Here is a 26,227-nt window from a genome sequence, read left to right as displayed (position 1 = left end):
GGAATGAAGAACCTATTTAAAACATGACGTAAGGCTAGGCAAGATTTATCAAAAGTACCCTAATTGTTCTGACAGTACTGAATAGCAACTCAGTGTTTGTTGAATGGATAATACCCATTAATACTTGTTTTATCCTCTGGACCAAAAGATTTATGCAGAATGTCAACTTTGGAGGAATGAGTTATTTTAGAACTGAAAAAAAATTTTTTTAAATTGAAAAAAATGTTTTCATAACATTGTCAAAATTTTTAAACCACCATACAGCTTACTCTTTCTCCCTCAAGGTTTCTTGATATATAACATAAATAAATCAGGTTATTAAGCCTGTGAACTATTCAAATGAACTATTCAAACACAAAAACACAGGATAAAATGATTGCATCTGACAGCATCACTTTTAAATATAGATAATATTTTTTAATGTTTTTCTCAGAGTGAGTATATGGTCTACGCTATATTTTTGTTTTGCTTTCCTTGCTTCACTTTGTCTCCTAAAAAGACTAATGAAACAATAACAAAGCACAGTTGTTTCTTCAATAACCCAGCAGTTTAACCTAAAGAGAACAAATCTCTAGGCAGATTTTTTTGGTCCTTGTATTCAAAAGGGTGAAAGAAGATACAATAGTCTATTATCACCAAAAAGAAAATATTTACTCATAATTAACAATCATCCACACACCAATTACATTTGTTAATTCTAGGTGGGATAACTGACAAAATCCTTGCTTTTTTCTTTTTTTGTCTTGTATTACCTGTATATCCTGTGTGAGCAGTAGAAAGAGCTGAGCTTCATTATTTTTAAATTCTTTTGGATATATATAAAGAATATAGAGAAAATATATTTAAGTATAATACTCAAGGTTTCCCCAACTTAGTTGATGAGTGTTTCTTTCAAGGATGGTTCCCTCACCCGTAGCATGAGCATCCTCTAGAAATTCTTAGAACAAATTCTTGGGCCCCACACCAGATCTATGCAATCAGAAACTCTGAGGATGGTACCCAACAATTCATGTTTTAACAAGCCCTTTAGGTAATTCTGATGCAACCTAAGTCTCTCATCTGACTAGAGAAAAGATCTTGGCATTCACCAAGAACAAAAAACAAGAGGAATAATGTGCCTGGGTACTTCACTAATTCACCTCCCTACCCCATCACCGTCTTGCCCACATCCCCTGGTGGCCACTGACTTTACTTTTAGTTCTATCCAAAGAAATCTACCTAATGCTCATTAATTGATGTGTCTTAGTCTAACCATACTATACATTTTTTTTCAAACTCTAAATATTCAACCCAAAATATATAATTACCTGAGAATATTTTTTAAATACTGATGCCCAGACCCCAGACCACAGCAATTAAATACAATTTTCTGGGTGTGGGGATTGACCAAAAGTATTTTACAAGCCTCACAGGCAATTCTAATGTGCAACCAGACTGAAAACTCCTGTTTAAATAATTTTTTTTCTGTCTAGTTAGATATTTCTCCAAGTATGATGTAAAAACAACCTCTATCATTATCACCAGGGGAAGATTTCCCAAACTGACCTTGAAAATAATCTTCAGCAGGTTATATATGACATTTTTCTTAATAGCTATGTATTTACTTCTACAGTTTGTTTTTTATTACTTTATGTTAGCAAGTATCCCATGATACAAGTATCCCATGTATGGTAACAAGAGTTGCATTTTAAAATAAGATTCCGTTTTTTTAAAGCTGAGGCAAATCAAGAGTGTTGGCCAACACCTATAATCCCGGAGACTCAGGATGCTGAAGCAGAAGGGTCACAAATTCAAGGCCAGCCTCAGCAACTGACCCGAAGCAACTTGAGGAGACGGTCTCATAACAAAAAAATTAAAAGGGCTGTGGATGTAGCTTAATAGCAAAGTACCTCTGGATTCAATCCCCAGTACGAGAGAGAGAGAGAGAGAGAGAGAAAGGGAGGGAGGGAGGGAGAGAATTAAAAACAAACTACTAAATAAGTAATGGTACAAAGGGCAGGGAAAAATTGAGAAGATGGTGGGCAAAGTTTGATTACTGTTTTCAACCAGCAGTCTCAGATCGTTTGGGAATGGGTTCTAGAAATTTTAATTTTTAACAAGTGCCCACATCTGATTCTTTTTTTTTACTTGTAGATGAACACATTTATTTTATTTATTTATTTTTATGCAGTGCTGAGGATCAACCTAGCACCTCACATAGGCTAGGCAAGAACTCATCCACTGAGCTACATCCCCCAGTTCCACACATCTGATTCTTATACACTGAGGTTCAAGAAATGTAATAAGGAATTTCAGCCTTTTGTTACCAAGCAAAGAACAAGCTGGGTATAAAGGGAACCTCCTTGATCCATCCTAGATCTCACAGAAGACCAGGCAGCTATACCTCCTGGTAGGGAAGAAGTTCAGTTTCTGCTTCAAGATTTATATCCCAAAATAGGAAAGGAAGAAGTCAGAGTATCCTGTTTGCAGATGATAAAATCCTATAAACAGAAGATCCAGAAAACTCCACCAGAAGCCTGCTATAGTTAATAAACAAATTCAGCAAAGTTAGAAAATCAATATACAAAGATCAATAGCTTTCCTATATACCAATAATGAATCTGTCAAGAAAGAAATCAGGAAAACATTCCCATTCACAATAGACAAAAAGAAAAAGGGAAAAAAAAACCCTCTGGAATAAATCTAACCAAGAGAAGACCTTATTCAAGAAAGAAACTGAATAATACACAAGAAGATCCCATGTTTATGGACAGGCAGAATTAATACTACTAAAATGGTCATATTATCAAAAGCAATATATAGATTCAATGCAATCAACAAAATACCAATGACATTCTTCACAGAACTAAAATTCCTTTGGAAAAATAGAAGGCTCAGAATAGCCAAAGCAATTCTAGACCAAAACAGCAATGCTGGAGGCATCAGAATACCAGACTTCAAATTATAATACAGAACTTTAGTAACAAAACAAAAATTGCATAGTACTAACATAAAAACAGACACACAGATTAAAAAAAAAAAACACACAGAGACAAGCCCACACAGATATAATCATCTGATCTTTGACAAACATGCCAAAAATATACACTGGAGGAAAAAAAAAAAATCCTTTCTAACAAATAATGCTGGAAAAACTAGTTATCTATGTGGATAACCAGATCCTTATCTCTCACCCTGCACAAAGTCAATGAAAAATGGATCAAAGACCTAGAAATTAGACCAGAAACTACACAGCTTCTAGAAAAAAAACCTAAGGCCAACACTCCAACATGTAAGTACAAGCAATGACCTTTTGAACAGAAATACTGCCAAGAGTAGTATTAATTTGGCATCAAATTAAAAAGCTTCTGCACACTAACAAAGCAATTAAGAATGTGAAGGGAGAACCTACAGAATGGAAGAAAAGCTTTGCTAGCTACTCTTCTGACAAAGAATTAGTATCAAGAATATAAAAAGATCACAAAAGACCTAAAAAGAGCATACTACAGGGATACAGTGTCATCAATGTTCATAGCAGCACAATTCACAATAGCTAGACTGTGGAACCAACCTAGATGCCCTTCAACCGATGAATGGATTAAAAAAATGTGGCATATATACACAATGGAATATTACTCAGCAATAAAAAATAACAAAATCATGGCATTTGCAGGGAAATGGATGGCATTAGAGCAGATTATGCTAAGTGAAGTCAGCCAATCCCTTAAAAACAAATACCAAATGTCTTCTTTGATATAAGCGGGGCGACTCAAAACAGAGCAGGGAGGAAGAGCATGAGAAGAAGATTACCATCAAACAGGGATGAGAGGTGGGAGGGAATGGAAGAGAGAGGGGGAATTGCACGGAAGAGGGAAGGAGACCCGCATTGTTATACAAAAATACATATAAGAGGATGTGAGGCGAAGGGGAGGATAAATAAATAAATAAGAGACAGTGAGAGAAATGAGTTATGGTAGATGGGGTAGAGGGAGGGGAGGGGAGGGGAGGGGAAGGGGAAGGGGGATAGGAAGGGGATAGGAGGGGCAGCAGAATACAACAGACACTTGTTTGGCAAATGGTGGTTCCATTCCCAATTTTCCAAGAAATCTCCATCATGCTTTCCATATTGGCTGCACCAATTTGCAGTCCCACCAAAAGTGTATAAGCATACCTTTTTCCCCCCATCCTCGCCAACACTTATTGTAGCTTGTATGCATAATAGCTGCCATTCTGACTGGAGTGAAATAAAACCTTAAAGTGGTTTTGATTTGCATTTTTCTAATTGCTAGTGATGATGAACATTTTTCATGTATTTGTTGATTGATTATACATCATCTTCTGAGAAGTATCTCTTCAGATTGTTGGCCTATTTATTGATTGGGTTGTTTGGGAGTTTTTTTGTTGGTTTTTTTTTTTTTTTTTTTTTTTTTTTTTTTTTTTGAGTTCTTTATATAACCTAGAGATTAGTGCTCTGAAAACTTCTAGAACTAGTAAATGAATTTAGCAAAGTAGCAGGATATAAAATCAACACCCATAAATCAAAGACATTTCTGTCTATCAGTGACAAATCCTCAGAGAGGAAAATTACCCCATTCTAAATAGCCTCAAAAAAATAAAATAAAATACTCGGGAATCAACTTAACGAAAGAGGTAAAAGATCTATATAATGAAAATTACAGAACCCTAAAGAAAGAAATCAAAGAAGACCGTACAAGATGGAAAGATCTACCTTGCTCTTGAATAGGCAGAATTAATATTACCAAAATGACGATACTTCCAAAAGCACTATACAGATTTAATGCAATTCCGATCAAAATTCCAATGACATTCCTCATAGAAACAGAAAAAGCAATCATGAAATTCATCTCGAAAAATAAGAGACCCAGAATAGCTAAAGCAATCCTTAGCAGGAAGAGTGAAGCAGGTGGCATCACTGTACTAGACCTACTTAAACTATACTACAGAGCAATATTAACAAAAAAGCATGATACTGGCACCAAAACAGACTGGTAGACCAATGGTACAGAATAGAGGACATAGAAACTAACCCACAAAACTAAAATTATCTTATATTAGAAAAAAGTGCCAAGAACATGCATTGGAAGAAAGAGTATCTTCAACAAATGGTGCTGGGAAAACTGGAAATCCACATGCAAAAAAAAATGAAATTAAATCCCTATCTCTCACCATGCACAAAACTCAACTCAAAATGGATCAAGGACTTAGGAATACAACCAGAGACCCTGCGTCTAATAGAAGAAAAAGTAGGCCCTAATTTCCATCATGTGGGATTAGGCCCCAACTCCCTTAATAAGACTCTTGTGGCACAAGAATTAAAATCAAGAATCAATAAATGGGATGGACTCAAACTAAAAAGTAACAATCTGTGAGGTGAATAGAGAGAGCTTACATCTTGGGAGCAAATCTTTACCCTTTATACAGTTATTTTCTAAAAATTAAACTGCCTCAGATACAAACTTGTGATTTTCTTCAAAGCCTAAGATGATGTCATTTATATCCACAAGAAGACAGGGGTGATCCTAAGCAAGCAAGTTAAAATGAACAAACAAGTAGGATGTGCTGTGCTCATGTACTCTCAGCTACTCAGGAGAATAAAGAAAGAAAAGTCCTTGAGGTCAACCTAGGCAATGTAACAAGAATCAATATTTTAAAAAAAAAATAGATAAATAAAACAGTCAAGGTTGCAGGGCTTATTGATGCATGCCTGTAATTCCAGCGGCTAAAGAGAGTCTAAAGCAGGAGGAGTTCAAAGTCAGCCTCAGCAACATCAAGGCACTAAGCAACTCAAAGAGACCCTGTATCTAAATAAAACAGAAACTAGGGCTGGGGATGTGGCTCAGTGGTTGAGTGCCTCTGAGTTCAATTCCTGGTACCCTCTCCCATCAAAAAAAAAAAAAAAAAGAAAGAAAGAGAAAAAAAAAGAGGTCAGGGCTAAGGGTATAGATCACACAAGGTCCAGGGTTCATTCAATTCCCAAAGCAGGAAAACACACACATACATACACACACAGGGGAACAGACCAATACTATGGTTTACATGTACTGCAAAAGATATATTAAAATATAAGTTCAAAGTGCAATATCAGACATCAAAATTTACATTATTTTTGGAATCTCTGTAATATAAATCCCTGTCATTGTATTCATTATTCATTATACTCAGTTATAATAAGGTCTATTCATTAAATATCCTATACAGACAGGACTGACACACTACAAATCTGATTATGTTAAATTCAGATTTAAAATCCTATTTTGTAATAAATGACCCACCAAAAAATATTTACTATATATCATCAACTGAAAATATATTCAAAAAAGGTAATAAAGTTTAGCTTTATTCTTGGTGTAACAAAAAAATAATGTTTAATTTTAGGAAGCTAGAATTTTTCTAATAAATGAACACTTGGCATTAAGAGTCACAGTTGTATTCACTTCCTGCCATAAATGCCAGCAGGAAGTACATCCAATTTCAAGTTCCTCTGAAGCCAATGAGTGGGCAGAACACAACTACAGCCAAAATGAGGAACACATGGTATTCATTCTCTGAAAAAAATTAGTAATGGATTACAACCAGGAGGGGAAACCATCTGTCACAGGCAAAAGAGGTGGCAGAAGATGTCAAGACTATAACATGCCACCTCAACCCAGGCAGTCAAGTTTTAGATTTTAATCCCAGTTAACTCTTCAAAAATAAGCAATAGTTTTCAAAATTATTAGAGTCAAAATATGAGTGGAATGGCAAGAGGAAGAGAAATCACCAACAGTGTCTCAACTATAATCCCAGCAACTAGGGAGGCTAAGGCAAAAGAATCACAAGTTCAAAGCCAACCTCAGCAACTTAGCGAAACCCTGTCTCAAAACAACAAGGGTTGGAGATATGTCTCCCCTGGGAACAGAAACAAATAGAAACCACACAAATGCAAAATATAAGAAATCTACCAACTAACAAATTCACTTCCCTCTCATAGGGAAAGCATTGGCAATTTTATCTGTATTGTGTTCCCATTACCATCTGCCCAAGATTTCAATATGAACCAAGAAAGCAACTCCCCGAACATGAAGGTAAAACTGAAACACTACACACACACACAAAAAAAAAAAAAAAAAAAAACTTTCACCACCATCTTAATCCCACCCCAGCCCCTACACTTTGTACAATCCCATCTTTGGAATTCCACCTTTAACAAGGTAAACTCTTTGAGCAACTAACTGAGAATATTAGTTACTGGCATTTTTAAATCTGAAAACAGTGACATTTAAGACCAAAAAAAAACTAAATCCTCTAGACCTCTACTTACTTAAGTGAGTAATTTACATGATCATTAGAATTCTAGAAATCTGTTTTGAAATACATTATTTGTGAAATTAGAATTGGTCATACTAATTCCACTTTATTCACTTACTTGCTAATATTTATTCTTTCATTCAAGCAGTTTTTTTAAAAACCACACCTCTTAGTCTCAAATGCTACTTCTCTAAAGGAAATGTGATTCCCTCTTGAAGACATCCACCTACATACCAAACTATTAGTAATTTAATTCTTCAGACTTTGGCAAACAAAGCCATATCTTTTCTACAAAAAATAAAATTAAAAAACTCTCTTCAGAAAGATATTAATTAAAATCCCTATGTATTTTATAATCCAATATTTTGGGGACTAAATCAATGACTCAGAAAGCATACTTTATGCTCTTTTAAAACAACACAATAAACATTTATTTATGAGGATGGTGGAACATAAAGATATCCTCTACCAATCTAGTAACATAATTCATTATCCTAACGACACCAAAAATGAAGTCAATGTATGGTTCAGAAATTACAGATTTATTTGCTCAAAAATTCAACAAAATATAGGACATCTCAAACAACAAACTTGTGGGAAAGCCCACTGAGTCAACAGAAATAAACCAAATGTTCATAACTGTGAAATAATTAATATTCAATTTGATTATTCAGTAATAACATTGGGGGGGTTAACTACAAAATACAGCTACTTTCCTCTTTTTATAAAACAAGGTAAATAATGTGTTCAGTGTCCCAAAATCTGTTTCCTTTCTTAATAGTCTGTTCAGAGCAGAATACGGAGGCCACATTATATGCACTGGAATCCTCTGCTACTTCATGGCTATAGGACAGTGGGCAAGGTACTCTTAGCCTCAGTTTCCACTTCAATAAAATAACATTACCTACCTCAACCAGTTGTTGGGTGATTAATAACATAGGCAGAACACACAGAACAGGCCTATTTCTTAGCAAACACTACACAAGTATTAGCTATTACTTATTCCTTTGTTTAAACCAGGTATTGACAAGCTTTCTCTATGAAGGGCCAGATAGTAAATATTTCAGGTTTAACAGATCATTCACACACTACCACAGTAACTAAATTCTACCAGTGTGTATTATGAAAGCAGCCATAGACAACACATGAATAAGCATGGCTGGGTTCCAATAACATTTTATTTATGGACACTGAATTTTCATAAAAATTTTCACAACACAAAATATTACTTTTTACAAACAATTCAAAAATATAAAAACTACTCTTGGTTTGTGGGGCATACAAATCCTGTGGGAAAGATCTGGCCTACAGGCTATCATGTGATGGACTCCTACTATAAACTAATGCTTCTCAGAGCCAGTTCATGACCAAGTTTCCACCAATCTATAATAAAATTGGCACTGTAAAGTGAAAAGCTATTTTCTTAGAACTGTCCTTTATTCTGAGATTATGCAATTCTAATTCTTTTCATGTTACCAAATCTTTCCTCTTATAAAGCACTGGTAATAGTATACGGTAACTTTTCTATTCTTTTTATTTCACACTCCCATGCCAATCTTCCCTCTGGTTCCTGCTTTCTTTTTTGGTTGTTTTTATGTTATTTTTCATTTTACTGGTGTGTGAAATCCAAGTTTAGGAGCAACTAATCTAATGCTCTCTACCTAATCAAATAAGAAAATCACTGGCATGTGCCATGACATCTTCTGATCTAGACTGGGTGTGTGTGTGTATGTTGCTATTGTTGTTACTGAAGATTTAAACCAGGGGTGTTCAACCACTGAGCTACATCCCCAGCCTTTTTATTTTTTATTTTGACAGGACCTCACTAAATTGTTGACAGTGGTCTTAAACTTGCGATACTCCTGAGTGAGCCTCCTCAGTTGCTGGGATTACAAACACGCACCACCATGCCTGGCTAGACCTGTTATTTAAATTAATCAAATTAAAATTTTTTTATCTTCTCAACTGATTTCTTAACCTCTCTCTTCTCTTTCCTTTCTCTCTGTGTTAACCCCTTCCCGGTTGCCTTGGAATCCTGTTCGTGAATGTTGTTCTCCAAATAAAACACAGAAGAATTTTAATGTAGTCTATTACATTTCATAAGTGAACAAAAAATATTAATTTTTCAATAAATATTTTAAACAGGTATTTACATTTTACTCAGTTGTCCTTAGCTGCAAACAACAGCATTTTAGTTAACTTTGTAAACAAATCTGTCATTTGCCAGATATAAGACCTGAATAAATTCCTCTATTAATTTCACTTTTTTCATCTAAAAACGAGGACAACATCACTTACCAATAAGACCATTGTGAAAATTAGAAATAGTTTACATAAAGGCACATAGGATGGTATTTGTAAATGCTCTGTGATCATTATTACTATAAAAGCCATGACTAGCACTCAGATGTATTTGGCAACAAAGTCATATAAGACAACATTTTCTTTTTTTTTTTAATATTTCTTTAATTGTAGATGGATACAATGTCTTTATTTTATTTTTATGTGGTGCTGAGGATCAAACTCAATGCCTTCCACATGCAAGGCAAGTACTCAACTACTGAGCTACAAGCCCAGCCCCACTGAGCTACAACCCCAGCCCAAGACAACATTTTCTTTTTTTTTTTTTAAATTTTTTATTGTGGGTTGTTCAAAACATTACAAATTTCTTGACATATCATATTCCACACTTTGATTCAAGTGGGTTATGAACTCCCACCTTCACCCCATACACAGATTGCAGAATCACATCAGTTACACATCCATTGATTTACAAATTGCCATACTAGTGTCTGTTGTGCTCCACTGCCTTTCCCATCCTCCACCCTCCCCCCTCCCCACCTCTCCCCTCCCCTCCCCTCCTCTCTCTCTACCTCCTCCACTGTATAACCCTGAGGGTCTCCTTCCATTACCATGCAATTTCCCTTCTCTCTCCCTTTCCCTCCCACCTCTCATCCCTGTTAAATGTTAATCTTCTTCTCCTGTTCTTCGTCCCTACACTGTTCTTAGTTACTCTCCTTATATCAAAGAAGACATTTGGCATTTGTTTTTTAGGGATTGGCTAGCTTCACTTAGCATAATCTGCTCTAATGCCATCCATTTCCCTGTAAATTCTATGATTTTGTCATTTTTTAATGCACAGTAATACTCCATTGTGTATAAATGCCACATTTTTTTTATCCATTCGCCAAGACAACATTTTCAATGATAGCTATTTACAGTATTTTTAAAAGGGTACAACAATAGATCATATGTAAAAATCAAAGCGAACATCACACGTAACATTATATGTTCAATGTAAGAGGAGTAATAGGAATAATGTGAGCAAACTGCATCTTTAGGTGACACATACCCTTTTATGTAAGAGTCCAATTAAATAAAAAGCACAGTACAGAAATTAATAGTTTAAAATAAGAAGTACAAGGAAATTTAAGCAAGCATTCTTTGCCACCCATTCTCAAGAAATCTCCACTGCCTTGTGAAGGTAAGTCTTGTTCACAAAAGCACATAGTTAAAATTATTTGTAGCCAAGTATGGGGTCCATCTAACCAGCCAAAAACCTCTTACCACAGAAATAAAGTAAGCCAGTTTTAAAAATGTGTATTTCCATCAATGTCACATTCCTTTTGGGAAAATACTATATAATTCACATATGAGTCATGATGGAAATAAAAACTTTAAATAATGAAAATCACAATAAATGAAAACCCTGCAAGCTAATTACCCTACTCAAAAGTTCCTCATAATTCCTTCAGGTATATGAAGAGTGTGCTGGTAGTGATTAGTTATGCACATGAAACTTATTAAGCATTGTGACCCACTTTTCTAAATAGACCTTATAGGTCCCATGTTACTGTTTCTCTTCTAGTAGTAGACTGTAAGGTTCATTTATACATCCAAAAATGTTATAAAATGTATTTGCATTTATGAAATATTTAACTTGATTTTCATTCAACCAGTATTTATTGCACTGCATAGTTACTATGTCAGGCGTTCTTGCCCATAATTTTATACATATCATCTCCTTTAATATTTTCAGTATTGCAACAATAAAATGATTATTATCCCATGTGAGAACTGATGAAATTACATAAAGCTTCTTTTCCCTTTAATGTAAACACTGTTTTTAAGCCACCTACCTTGAGAAGAACTTCAACAGTCATGTATTTCTCACTCTCACAAGGGTCTAACTTGGCTTTATGAATCAATCCTATATTTGGGCTTTGCAATCAAAGTGAACCACCAGACTCTATGAGACTTCAGCTACTAGGAAAGAAATCTATGGAGGTCTAGCGAACAGGGGTCCAGAAAGAATAAACACTGTACTATGGCTATACACCTCATAAGCAACTGGCAAAGCCAGAAATAAAACTACAATGGAGATCTGTGATTTGATATTGAGTGTTCTCCACTCTACCAGTGATCCTCAAGCTTATCAAATCCAATACTGCCCCTAAATGTCCTTTTTACTATCCTGAAAATGTATAAATGAACCCACTCTCACATATAATTTCAAGGAAAATTGTACTGTTCTATGAAAAAAAACTCTAAAGAATGTCCTAATAAAATCATATGTAACAAGTACATCAAAAGACACACACTCAAAAAAAAAAAAGACATACACTCACAAATCAAGACTCAGTAAGTGACAACAATGCAACATTACTATTAACTTGATTTTAAAATAAAACTCTAGAAAAATATAAACAAAAAAAAACAATTCAAAACACAATCTTCCATCAACTTATGCAATAGTTACACTGCTAGAAACTTCAGCATATATTAAAGACATTCAAAAATGCTAATGTACTAATGTACAACAATGTACACATTTAGGTTCAGATCCCTATGCACAGACTTTTCACCTACACAAATTTCTGTTAATATTTGAAAATCACATAGAACAAGGAAGAACTTTTCAATGTGCAGACCTATTCTAGGCAGTGCAGGTATTTTGTGATCTTAAACCCTCTCCAGTGCAATCCTAAAAACACTTTCTACTCTACCTCACCCCCATTATTCTAGTGGCCCATGTTCTCACACCTTTCCAACAACTGAGAATCAGTATATTAACCCTTGAAATAAGTAACTATCATCAGAAATATCAAGAGAAATCCAAGACTTCATCTGCTACTCTTTAAGTAGATTATATATATATGTATATATATATATATATGTATATATATATATGTATATATATATTGAATTGTACAATGTCTTTTATGGTATACAAACTGTACCTCAATAAAAATGCTTTTCTAAAAGAAAAAACTACAACTTAGTTGAAATTTGGTGTGGTTCTGAAAAATATCTAACACTTAACTGAAAACACTCCTGCTTTTCCAAGTACATATTGTGTGAATCCTGATTTTCTCCACATATTTCAACTAAAACTACAAATTGCAACAGATTGAATACAAAAACAGATATGAGAATCTGCTATCTTCAATTATGCCAGACGTTAAAGAGACTTGCAATACAATTTTCATTTTTAAAACATTATTTATGTTAACATTTAATGCATTTGTAATTTTTAATAAAATTAAAACTCTTTAAATTTTCTATTTAAATGACAAATATTGGGCTGGGGATGTGGCTCAAGCAATAGTGCGCTCTTCTGGCATGCGTGCGGCCCGGGTTCAATCCTCAGCACTACATACAAACAAAGATTTTGTGTCCGCCAAAAATTTAAAAAATAATAATAAATATTTAAAAAATTCTCTCTCTCTCTCTCTCTCTCTCTAAAAAACTGACAAATATTGATGAATTTGGCTACAAAAACAAAAACTGCTTGGGCTCCTTTACATTTTTACAAATAAACATGTCCTGAGGCCAAACAGTTTGAGAACTGCTACTAGAAAGGACTATTCAAGGCACATCTAACACCACAGCAGTTACCCAAAGGTGACTTCAAAGCTAAATAAGTCCCTGCATATCACACGCTCTAGAAACTCATAAGTCACCAGGCAATGTTATGATATGGTATCATGTGTACATCAAGGGTGATTGACTGCAGATTCTCCATATGTGAAATTAATCTGGACAAGTGTCATTTCAGTTTTCTCATTTTAGTATTCTCTGCAAACTGTCAAACTGTAACAGAATTTACCGTGAGCGTATTAAGTTGGAAAGGCAGAGAGAACAAAGTGGGGGAAGAGAAGGCAGTTTCAAAAGCATTACTGCTAACAGTAAAGTAAAATAAAGGGAATAAATCTTGGTTAAGGACTAACTTTCCAATTCCAGAAAGATAAAGGAATACTTTTAGAGATGCACATGGCAGCACAAAGCCAATTCAAAAAACCAGTTCTAATCCTGTCCAGAGTGGAAGAATAAAACATTGTCAATACAATCATTTCCTCCCTGAATATTTTCTGCAATTACTCTTTCTCAGAAATTCACTCTTAATTCATCATACATGAGCTCTAATGAAGCTGCTGTTAACTAAAATAAAGTACATCTATTAGCAGAAGTTTGTTTATCATGGGAACATAAACTAATATTAACCTTTGGGCAACAATGAGCAGGGATTAAACCCAGGGGCACTCTTACCATTGAGCTACATCCCCAGTCCTTTTTATTTTTAATTTTGAGACAGGGTCTCCCTAAATTGCTGAGGGTTTAGCTGAATTGCTGAGGCTAACTTCAAAACTGTGATCCTCCTGTCTCAGCTCCCAAGATGCTGGGATTACAGATGTGAACCACTGCACCTGGCTAATCATTTGTAGTGATTTGATAAACTGAAAGAATCACTCAGGTTATTTTTGCCATCAAAGAAAAGTAAAACAATAGAAAGAACCAAAACACAATAATAGATTGATAAGAAAATATATATACAAAGCATGTACCATTTCCTGGCTTCTCTCTTTCCCCTCCACTCCTCATACCCATAAACAGAGGTATGAAGCTTCTGATACTCAACTAACAAACACAGTAAATTCTTTAACATTAATAAGTACATGTAACATCCACCTGTGTGCACCTAAAATCACAGTCATTAGTTTCCTATTTTCAAATGATTATGAAAAACTTCTATTCAAATATGTACACCAAATTCACTATTTCTTACTCTGAAACTGGTTGTACTTTGCCATCCCTTTCCATTGTTAAACAATAGCAAAAACATTTCCATAGTCTCAGTACCATGATTCATTGCATTTTTCTCTCTAGTCATCATAGCCTTCAAACAAATATCTCTCTGAAAATACCTCATGAATGTGCACCTTGCTCACCATGCCTATTACCCAAGTTCATCCAGGCCGTCCCCAACAAACTCACTTGCCTTCTCTGCCTTCTTTCCTTCAATCTTCTCTGTTGACCCTTATCATGTCACTCATTTCACTGTTCAATAACTCCCTAGGGCAACTTACTATTAGTTTCCTAAAATTCTTCTTCCAATAAATCAGATTAAGGAAGAAAAAACATATACTTCAAGGGTGAATTCAATTATATCTCAATTGAGGTATCATGAAGGAAGGAGAGGTGATACGGAGTGAGGAATGGAGGGACAAAGGGGGGTGAAAGGATGGATGAAACTCCCTAAAATTTCTTCACAAGTATCACAGCATTCTCCTCAGGCATCCTGAAGAAATCAAATTATTACTACATATACAGCTATCAGGAGGAAATCTGGCCTCGCAGTGCCACTTCTAGTAATGGTGAAGCATGACTAAGAAACAGACATTTTTATCAAATAGATACAGCTTTTTCAGAAAATATATCCCTTCAAGGAGCCAGAATCTTTGGGAGCTGTTACTGGGATTGAACCCAGGGGCACTTTACTTCCGAGCTATATCCCCAATTCTATCTATCTTTTGAGACAGGGTCTTGCTAAGTTGCTGAGGCTGACCTCAAACTTGCAATTCTCCTGCCTCAGCCTCTGAGTCGCTAGGATTATAGGAAGGTTCGAGCACACCTGGCCAGGGAGTCAAAAATCAACAACCCCCACTAAATTCCAAGTAAACAAACCTACCAACTCTTCAAATGGAAAGCAAATTTCCCAAACCAATTTATGTACTTTCACATGTGACAAGACCTAATGGATGGGAGCTTCATAAAATGAAAATCATTAAAAAAAAAAAAATATCAGACTCTATAGCACATAGTTCAGTAGTAGAGCACATGCCTAGCACATTCAAGGCCCCAGGTTTGATCTCCAACACTGCAAAATTCAATCAATCAATCAGACACCAATCAGAAAAAATACAGAAGACAAAAAAATTAAAGTCTCTTGCCACTCTATAACATTAAATAGAATATACTCTGCTCACACAAATTTTCAATCAAAAGTGTTTAATTAAATACTTATTTGAAGAAGCACCCAAATAAATTCAAAACAGAATTCTTTCTTTGATTCCCCACCTCCAGTACTGGGCACTCAATCCAGAGCTTCACATGTATTAGGCAAGTACTCTATCACTGAGTTACATCCCCAGCCCTTTTTTTATTTTTTGAGACAGGATCTCACTAAATTGCTAAGGTTGGCCCAAAACTTACAATCTTCCTGCCTCGGTCTCCCAAGTAACTGGGATTACAACCCAGGCTGAAAAAACAGAATTCTTATAAGATATAACCAAGAAAGAAGTATGACAACAGCTGGTTATGTATTGATTAGAATAAAATAAAACATAAAACTTATTCAAAGACTTATTGGCTCTGCAAGTCTAACAAGCTCACAACTGAATTTTATATTTCTCAAGCAAACATATGCTAAAAGCCTTTCTTATTCTCAGTTTAAAAAAAGAAAATGCAAGCTAGGAGTATAGCTCAGTGGTAAAGCTTTTGCCTAGCATTCAGTCTTCCCTGTTAAAATATAATATATATTATTCTAACTCTTCTAACTCTTCAATCACTACTTGATAGTTCAGTAACGAGAAGCATGGGACATAAAATCAGCTGGGTATTTTAGAAACAATCTTCTATAAGGATCCCATAATAATAAACCACACACATCAGGCAATTCTAAGCAAATGTGTTTTACATTTGCTAGAATTCCAGACCAAGATTTCTGTAGCCCAATGAGATCAAATATTCAGAATGGACTCAAACACCAGTCTCAAACTGAAATGGGGAAATTTATTTAATTACTGAAATCCTGTTAAACAATCTTCTTTATAAAATGGAAGATGACAGACCTCTGAGGACTACTGAGAGTATAATGAATGCAGAATTTAATTAGGACCCACTGCTGGCTGACTATAATCTATTAATTAGCATTCTCACTCTCTATATCTCATTACAGTGTTTCACTTTACTTTAAAATTGCACCCTTTGTTTTTTGGACTAAAGTTATACAATTTTAGGATTGTCTGTTAATTATAGTGGGTGCAGGAAATATATTCCTGCCAGAATTGGTGTTTAATTAGAGCAAGGGGCGGACTCTAGATAAGGCAGTACTCACCCTTCTTTTGCACATATGGTTTTTTTGGCATGAAAATCCTGTGGACTGCTTCTCTTGCACTGAAGTGCTAAGTACCCACAATTGTCTTTTCAGAGATTCAAATATTTTGCCTCTGAATGTAGCTTGATAACTGGAAAGGATACTGCATTTGTTTTTTTTCCCCAAAGCTTCTGACATATAGGTATAAAAATGTGCCTCAATTAATATCAAAATCAACAAGCATCCCAGTAACTTTTCCTCAATAAACTGCAATAAACTGGACTTTGCCAAGTCACCTGATAAGAAAAACAATCTTCTCTACGGGCATTATTTTCAGAATCATCAGCAAGATAAGCCTGGGGTTAGCTAATTCACTAATATATCCGGGAACCCCAATCACTTTCAATTTTATAGGTTTGCACACACACATACACACACACACACACACACACACACAGAGAAAATCTATATTAGAAAGGTGGAGCATTTTAAAGAGAAGTATGTATTCATATGTAAATTTTTCACAATATTCTCTTTTTTTGCTCTGGTTTTTGCTATTGTTTTCTTTGTTTGCAGAGCTGGGAACTGAACCCAGGGTCACTTTACCACTGAACTACATACCCAGTCCTTTTTTTTTTTTTTTTTTAAATATATATATATATTTTAGTTGTCAATGGACCTTTATTTTACTCATTTATATGTGGTGCTGAGATCAAACCCAGTGCCTCACACATGCTAGGCAAGCACTCTACCACTGAGCTACAACCCCAGACCCCCAGACCTTTTTTAATTTTTTTTTTTTTTTTTTAAGACAGGATGTTGCTAAATTGCTGAATCTGGTCTCAAACTTGCAATCCTCCTGACAGCCTCCTGGGATTACGGGTGTGTACCACCACAGCCACCTACAATATATTTTTATAATAAGATGGTGATTTACACACTTTAAAATTAAATGGAACTCTGTTTTTATTTATTAAAACACATTTCAGATTGGACAATATTCAATTATAATGTTTGTCTAAATACATATAACCAATTTCATATATACCACATACACACTACAAACTTATCAATATTGTTTAAAAAAAGGACTTCATACCCTAAGAACACAAGATACAGTTTCTAATACTATGCTACACTGATACTTCGTCACAAGACTGAAGAATACAAACTCATTTTTTCCTCTTCTAACATTTATAACCCAATACTACACAATAAAACTGAGAAGGTACAATTACTTTATAATAATGAATAATATATTTTTGGTGTTATATTCTATTTTCTGTCAACTAAATAAAATGTATTTTCATTTTGCTATCACATATCATTTAAGTATTTATCTTGTGAGTCAATGGTTCACAATGTGAGGATACATCAAAATCACCTTGAGGGCTTTCCTTTCCTTTCTTCCCTGTCCTACTTACCCCTTTTTTTCTTTTCTCTTGTGTTACTAGGGCTTGAACCCAGGGGCACTCTAACAATGAACTACATTCCCAGTCCTTTTTTTATTTTTTATTTTGAAACCAACTCTTGCTAAATTACCAAGACTGGCCTTGAACTTATGATCCTCCTTCCTCAGTCTCCCAAATAGCTGGGATTATAGGTCGGGATTACAAGCGTGCACCACTGGTCCACCTTACAGGGCTCTTTTGAACTACATCTCTAAAATTTTAACACTCTTTTCCCCTATATACACCACATCCACTGGGATCACTGTTATAGATAATGATCAAGTATGTTGCATCCCTAACATTACAGGAAAAAGGACAAGAAGCATGGAGAGAATGGTTCTTTGTTTCTTGGGGCTCAAGATCTGAGATTATAGGTCAGTGTTTATATAAAGCACTTGGCCTAGCATGTGCAAGAATGTGGATTCAAATCAACACTGCCCAAAAAAAAAAAAAAATTTTTTTTTTTAGCTCAAAAGTGACACTACAGAAACATCACAATTCAGTGGCATATGAGCAAGAGATAAATTTAAGAATTGAATGTATTAGCCAGGCATGGTAGGGCACACCTATAATCTTAGCTATTCAAGAAACTAAAGCAGGATAACAAGTTCAAGGTCGTACTCAGCAACTTAAGACCCTGTCTCAAAATCAAAAATAAAACATAAAGGGCTGGGGATGCATCTCAGTGGAAGACACCCCTGGATTCAATCCCAGTACCATTAAAAAAAAATAGATTAATTAGTATATACTAAATTCTAAAGATCATGAAATCACCTGAGAAGCTTGTTTAAAATACAAGTTCCAAACTCTGTTCTCAGAGGTTTTTATTTAGTTATTATTCAGTAAGATCTAGAAATCTAGGTTTTAAACAAATATAACTACTAATAGTGATGTATCTGAGCCAGCATTTAGGTAACCCCTCTACTTATGTTTAGAATCTATCACTGAAGTCTATTTCAGTTCTTTTCTTCCTTTGCACAATCTTAAAGTCTTAATAAGTCAAACTCACAGAATTTTCTAAGAAAAATTTTTTTAAAGAACATGCTCTCACAGTTGGGGTTGTAGCTCAGCAGTAAAGTTTGGGTTTGATTCTCAGCACCACATATAAATAAACAAATATTAAAAAAAAAAGGTCTGCCAACAATTAAAAGCAATTTTTTTAATGTACTCTTATTTTGTAAGGCCAGGTGTCTAACAGAAATATTTAAGAATATTAAAGCATTAAAATTTTAAGTAATGACAAATTTAATTACCAGTTAAAAAGTAAAAGAAAAATAGTTTGGGGTTATAACGTACCTGAGAAATAATTAAATTATAATATTTTTTGGCGGGGGGAGTGGTGCCAGGGGTTGAACTCTGGGATACTGGATCATTGAGCCACATCCCTAGCCCTATTTTGCATTTTATTTAGAGACAGGGTCTCACTGAGTTGCTTAGTACCTCACAGTTACTGAAGCTGGCTTTGAAATCGTGATCCTCTTGCCTCAGCCTCCCAAGTTACTGGGATTACTAGCATGCACCACCGTGCCCAGAGTAAATGAGATTTTTAACCTACCATATTATCTAGGAAAAACACAATGGAAAAGTACACAGGCATGAGAAACGATTACATATATATTAAAGAGATTTAATATATAGGAGAAATGTCGTTGGCTAAAATAAGGTCACAGAATAACACTTGTAATATTCCACTCCTGCAAAATTTCTTATGTTTCTTTAACAAGAAACCTCAAAATATTTAGGGCAATAGTGAAGTTATTAGTAGATGGGAGGATATGGGGTAAATTTTACTTTCCGTTTTTCTGTATTCATCTTATGACCAAAAACCAAATCTGGAAAAGCAGGTCTGTAGCTTTAACATACAAAATTCAATTTACCTTGAGATCTTCCAGTACTCAAAACAGATCTGAATGCCTAAACTAAGCATGATTAGCAGAATAGTTAAGACAATCATGCCAGGTGAGGGGGCACATGCCTGTAATCCTTGGAGACTCAGAAAGCTGAGGCAAGAGGATCCTGAGTGTGAGAGCAGCCTGAGCAACTTAGCAAAACTCCGTCTCAAAATAAAAAATAAAAAGGGCTTGGTGGTAGGAACTCCTGTGATTCAATTCCTAGTACTGAAAAAAATAAAAAATAAAAGACACAGATCATTTCTAATTCTCTCTGTATTTCATGGAATCACTTAAGAAAAATGCAGAAATTTAGTTGTTTATTACTTTCTTTATAATTCTTATTAGCCTAACCCAAAAATAAGTTTAATAACAACAACGAGGTAGCTACTTTAAAATTCTCCTCTAAGCTGGGTGCAGTGCCACACACCTATAATTCCAGCATTTCAGGAGGTTGGAATCACAAGTTCAGCGACAGTCTCAGCAACTTAGCAAGTTCCTAAGGAACTCAGTGAAACTCTGTCTCTAAATAAAATATATTTTTTAGGGGTTGGGGTTGTGGCTCAGTGGTAGAGTGTTCACCTAGCACATGCGAGGCACTACGTTCGATCCTCAGCACCATGTAAACATAAATAAATAAAATATTTAAAAATATATGTGTGTGTGTGTGTATATATATATTTTTTTTTCTTTTTTTAAAGGGCTGGGGATATGGCTCTGTGGTTAAGTGCCCCTAGGTTCAATCTCCAGTACCAAAAAAAAGAAATTCTCTAAAGAAATGATAGTTTTTTTAAAGGGCAAGTAATCCAACCTCCCAAATTTAAGGTATGTTCTAAAAGTATTTTAAACAAAAAGTATTTTAAGATTTTAATTACCACAGGCTAAATATGATTTGCTCACATATTTGATTTCATGAGCTGTTGCACAGTATGACACAACTATAGCCAAACATCAACTATAACCTGAGATAGTTCAGAAAAGTAAATAAATTATTTTTTTCATACAGTGTCTAAGACAGCATTTGGCTCTTCTTTTTCTTTCTTTCTTTTTTTTTTCCTTAATTTTGAGACAGGATCTCACCAAGTTGTGTAGGATCTCGCTAAATTACTAAAGCTGCTCTCAAACTTATAATCCTCCTGCCTCAGCCTCCCGGGTTGCTGGGATTACAGGTGTGAGCAACCACACCGGAAAGCACTTAGTTCTAAAACTGAAAAATTATGTGATTATAATGCCTACACATATTATTTTATCAAAACAATCAATTGTACCAAGTTGCCTTTCCTCCACCTTAAATTTAGAAAAATCAAAGAATAACAAAAACAACATCAAAACCCTGAAGTAAAACTTACATGAATATCAACAAAAAGAAGTTACTCATTTTAAGTACCTAATTAAGATTTACATCAACTTTTTAAAAGTAATATCTGTAATTTAATAACATATTGGCTTACTTGTGATAGTTTTTAAGACTGATTTTTTTTTACATTATGACCAATCTTACTGGTATATTTTACACTTAAATAATCAAAATAATTTTGGTAATGGATGTTAGAATGTGTGGCAATACTCTATTCTCACAGAACTGAAAATATATATACTTTAAAAAAATATAGTAAGTGAAAAAGAATTGAAGAAAAACAAGTAATAAGGGGGAAAAGCAGACATAAAAGCAAATCTGGAAAAGGCTGAGAAAGAAAAGACAGAAAATACTAAAATAGATAGGATAAAGAAAGATAAATGAACTAACAAGGGAAAAAAAAAAAAAGACTGGCTCATTTTATTCATATACATGAATTCAGCCAATAAAGACAGACAAGACATAAAACTCACCTGGTTTTCTTCCTGCACGACTCTATACTGTTCCTTCCAAATGGTGATTTTGGAAGCTTCATCTTTTCGAAGGGCTCGCTCTTTCTTCAACTCTGGGCTCCAGAAGGTCTTGATGCTATTCATTGAAGAACTCAATTTACTCTCCTTTACTTCCACATCCTTCCGCAAGAGATCATTTTCCCTTAACACTTCCTTTAGCTGTGTCTGCAGATCCATGATTGTATTATCTCTTGCCTGACGAAGAGAGTGAGGTACAGTGGATGCCATACTCACAGGAGGGAGGTGATGCTCTCCAAATGCTATGGTGTCACTAGCAACCCCACTGCTGGCTATGTTGGGACTACTGCCCATAGCAGTCATCCTAACACCATAAGGCAGACGTCCCCCAGAACGGCCAAGTGTCATGGTGCTTTTTGGTGTTTCTGAACCCACATTTTCATGGTCACTTAAGTACATAGGGCCAGATGTAGCATAGGCAGCATTTAAGGATTGTATATTCTCCATTGAAAGGGTTTTCCCACTGCCACCTCCAACACTGCTTCCAGAACTCCCTCCAGTACTATTGGTTCGACGATGACCTAAGCGAGGGGAACGGGGAAGCCTAGGTGAACGCCCAGGGCTCTGGTTGCTTGGTTCCACCTTCCCAACTGAGCGAGCACTTCCATACATGGTTGCAAGGTGAACTTAGGTGCCACAAAAGATGTAAAGCAGAAAACAAAAACGGAGAGATTTCTCTATGGCTATAAGTCAGCTTAAGGCTATCAGAAATATCAGGTCACCAGCTGTCCAATCTTGAATATCTTACGCCATATCTGTAATGAAAAGATCACACATTAAATCCTCTGATAATAAATATTCCCCTTCTCAGAAACTTCCCATTTCCCCTTCTATCATTTATGTACTCATGGATTCAAAATGTGATTACAGCACAATGTATTTCACAGTAAATGCCACTGTAAAAATGTTTTATGTGTCTCAAGACCATATACCATACAACTGAAAAAGAAAAAGAAGTTTAAGATTAACAAAGAAGAAATAAAGCTCTAAACTATACCTCAGAGCAATAGTAACAAAAACAGCATGGTACTGGCACCAAAACAGGCTGGTAGACCAATGGTACAAATAGAGGACACAGAGATTAACCCACAAAATTACAACTACCTTACATTAGACAAAGGTGCCAAAAGCATGCACTGGAGAAAGGATAGCATCTTCAACAAATGGTGCTGAGAAAATTAGAAATCCATTTGCAACATAATGAAATTGAACCCCTATCTCTCACCATGCACAAAAGTTAACTCAAAATGGATCAAGGATCTAGGAATTAAACCAGAGACTCTGCATCTAATAGAAGAAAAAATAGGCCCTAATCTCCATCACGTGGGGCTAGGCCCCAATTTCCTTAATAAGACGCCTATGGCACAAGAATTAAAACCAAGAATCAACAAATGGGATGGATTCAAACTAAAAAGTTTTTTCTCAGCAAGAGAAATAATATGTGACGTCAATAGGGAGCCTACATCCTGGGAACACACATCAGATAGAGCGCTAATCTCTAGGATATATAAAGAGCTCAACAAGATAAGCACCAAAAAAAACAAATAATCCAATCAATAAATGGGCCAAGGACCTGAACAGACACTTCTCAGAAGAGGATATACAATCAATCAACAAATATACAAAAAAATGCCCATCATCTCTAGCAATCAGATGGCAGCCATGATGAAGATAAACAACAATAAGTGCTGGCAAGGATTGGGGGGGCGCCGCGGGAGAGTTACACTCATACACTGCTGGTGGGACTGCAAATTGGTGTAGCCAATTTGGAAAGCAGTATGGAGATTCCTCGGAAAGCTTAGAATGGAACCACCATTTGACCCAGCTATTCCTCTTCTCATACTATACCCAAAGGACCTAAAAACAGCATATTTCAGAGACACAGCCACATCAATGTTTATAGCAGCACAATTCACAATAGCTAAACTGTGGAGCCAACCTAGATGTCCTTCAGTGGATGAATGGATAAAAAAAATGTGGCATTTATACACAATGGAATATTACTCAGCACTAAAAAAATCATAAGATCATGGCATTTGCAGGAAAATGGATGGCATTAGAGCAGATTATGCTAAGTGAAGTTAGCTAGTCCCAAAAAAAAAAATACCAAATATCTTCTCTGATATAAGGGGGTAACTCAAAATGGGATAGGAAGAGCATGGGAAGAAAATTACCTCTAGATAGGAAAGAGGGGTGGGAGGGAAAAGGAGGGAGAGGGGAATTGCATGGATGGTGGAAGGAGACCCTCATCGCTGTACAAAATACATGTAGGAAGATGTGAATTTAGTGTCAACATATCTTGACAGAGATATGATAAGTTGTGGTATAAAGGTGTATTAAGAATTGTAATGCAAATAATAATAATAAGAGAGCTCATGTAAAATAAATAAATAATAATAAATAAAAAATTAAAGAAAAAAGAAATAAAGCTCAATATTTGAACATGATTTCTCTTTTTTAAAAAAATTAGATGTTGATGGACCTTTATTTTATTCATTTATTTATATGTGGTGCTGAGAATCAAATCCAGTGCCTCACACATGCTAGGCAACAACCCCAACCCTGAATATGATTTTCTAACAAAGAACACAAGCTTATCAACTGACATATTATCAGAACCAGTAACAGAACTCAACATACTGGTCAGGAACATGTTCAATTCATAAACATCAATACTTTTAGATATTAGCAACAACAATTAAAAAATGTAGTTTCAAACTTTAAAAAATTCCATTCACAATACCAACAAAACTGTAAAAGTATTTTGATATAAATCCAACAAGATTTCAAGCATTTTTTTTTTTTTTTTTTTTTGCAGGGGGTGGGGGGAGTGTAGCAGTATTGAGGATTGAACTCAGGGGCACCTAACCACTGAGTCACATCCCCAGCCCTATTTTGTATTTTATTTAGAGACAAAGTCTCACTGAGTTGCTTAGTGCCTCACTTTGACTAAGGCTGGCTTTTAATTTGTGATCCTTCTGCCTTATCCTCCAGAGCCACTGGGATTACAGGTTGTGTGCCACCATGTCCAGCTTCAAACATTTTTGAGAGAGAGAAAAAAAAAAAAAAACCATAAAACTACTGAATGACATGAAAAAGTACCTGAAAGAAAAGCTATCCATGTTCACAGACATGAAGACAAACCCCATAAAGCTGTTCTTCCCCAACTATTAAGCACAATCCCAATGAAAATCTCTAGAGAATTTTTCACATAATTCAAAAAAACAGAAGCTAAAATTCACATGGACGAGTAAAGATTCAAGAATAACCAAAATAATCATAAACATTTGGACAAAAAAGGAAGGTATATCCCCAAACAGCAAGAAAAATTACAGATTTATAATCCAAAAATCTTTTTAAGATATATTCTTCTATAAAGTTTTAATTAGAATTTAAAAAAAAGATAAATTCTTCTTTTTAACTCATTTAGAAGGAAAACCTGATCCACTCTGGTATGAGATTATATGTACTGTTTATACCACTTAATGTGTCTATCAAAGTAATGTGTGTGTTAACAGGATACTGCAAAATGCCCACTAAACATTATGGCAAAACATTCTGGGCAAGAGACACACATCTGATCACCAGGATTTCTCACAAAAAAATTATAAAAGCTATAGTAATTAAATTATAAAAGCTATTATAAAAGCTTTTATATTATTATAATAATGTTATATTATAATAATATATTTTAATGTTATAATAATATCTTATATTATTATAAAGCTATAGTAATTAAAATTATAGTTCTATCCAAGGACTAGAGTCTAAATTATAGGATTTAGATTTTAAATATATGGGATTTTAATATTTACTAAACATAATATTTCAAAAAATGAAGAAAAGACAAATCATTCAATAAACAGGGTTTGAATAAGTGATATATTCAGAAAATAAACTGAACCCTACTCTGACAGTATAATGAAATAAATTCCATGCATATTAAATTTTTTTAGTCTGTGAAAAGTACTAGGAGAAAATTTAGGACAATATCCTTGTAAAGCTGAATTAGAATAAGGCTTTCTTAAGAACCAGAAAGTAAAAAACATAAATAACAACAATTAATACGATTAATTATGTCAAAATGTTTCCTTCTTTCTAATTTTAGCTCTTTCACATTGAGTGTTTCCCATGTAGAAATTCTGTTTACAGATCTTACATGCATGTTGAAAATATTTTCACCTAGATATTCATCTCTTAATTTTTCTTATGGTATTTTATGAAATAACATTTCGTCACTTTTTCAGCAAATGGCTGAACTATGCTCCTCACCCCTAAGATTCATAAACTGAAGTCTTAAGCTTCAAACCTCAGAATGTTGACTATATTTACAGAGA

At 34.8% G+C, this 26,227-nt stretch overlaps 1 protein-coding gene across 5 annotated transcripts in view; it reads right to left on the bottom strand.

Annotated features, from left to right (window-relative positions):
• Positions 1-26,227, bottom strand: part of Erc1 (ELKS/RAB6-interacting/CAST family member 1) — a 546,275-nt gene that overhangs the window by 492,144 nt on the left and 27,904 nt on the right. For all 5 annotated transcript variants that reach the window (XM_071610305.1, XM_027951274.3, XM_027951275.3 and 2 more), the window contains exon 2: positions 21,834-22,645. In XM_071610305.1, the coding sequence (XP_071466406.1) occupies positions 21,834-22,502 (669 nt within the window). In that variant the 5' untranslated portion in view covers positions 22,503-22,645. The remainder of the gene's footprint in view (positions 1-21,833; positions 22,646-26,227) is intronic.

The sequence above is a fragment of the Marmota flaviventris genome, chromosome 3, assembly GCF_047511675.1.
Source record: "Marmota flaviventris isolate mMarFla1 chromosome 3, mMarFla1.hap1, whole genome shotgun sequence".
NCBI classification, from domain to species: Eukaryota; Metazoa; Chordata; class Mammalia; order Rodentia; family Sciuridae; genus Marmota; species Marmota flaviventris.
The sequence above is the reverse complement of the archived record's forward strand: the minus strand, read 5'-3'. Positions and strand labels throughout refer to the sequence as shown.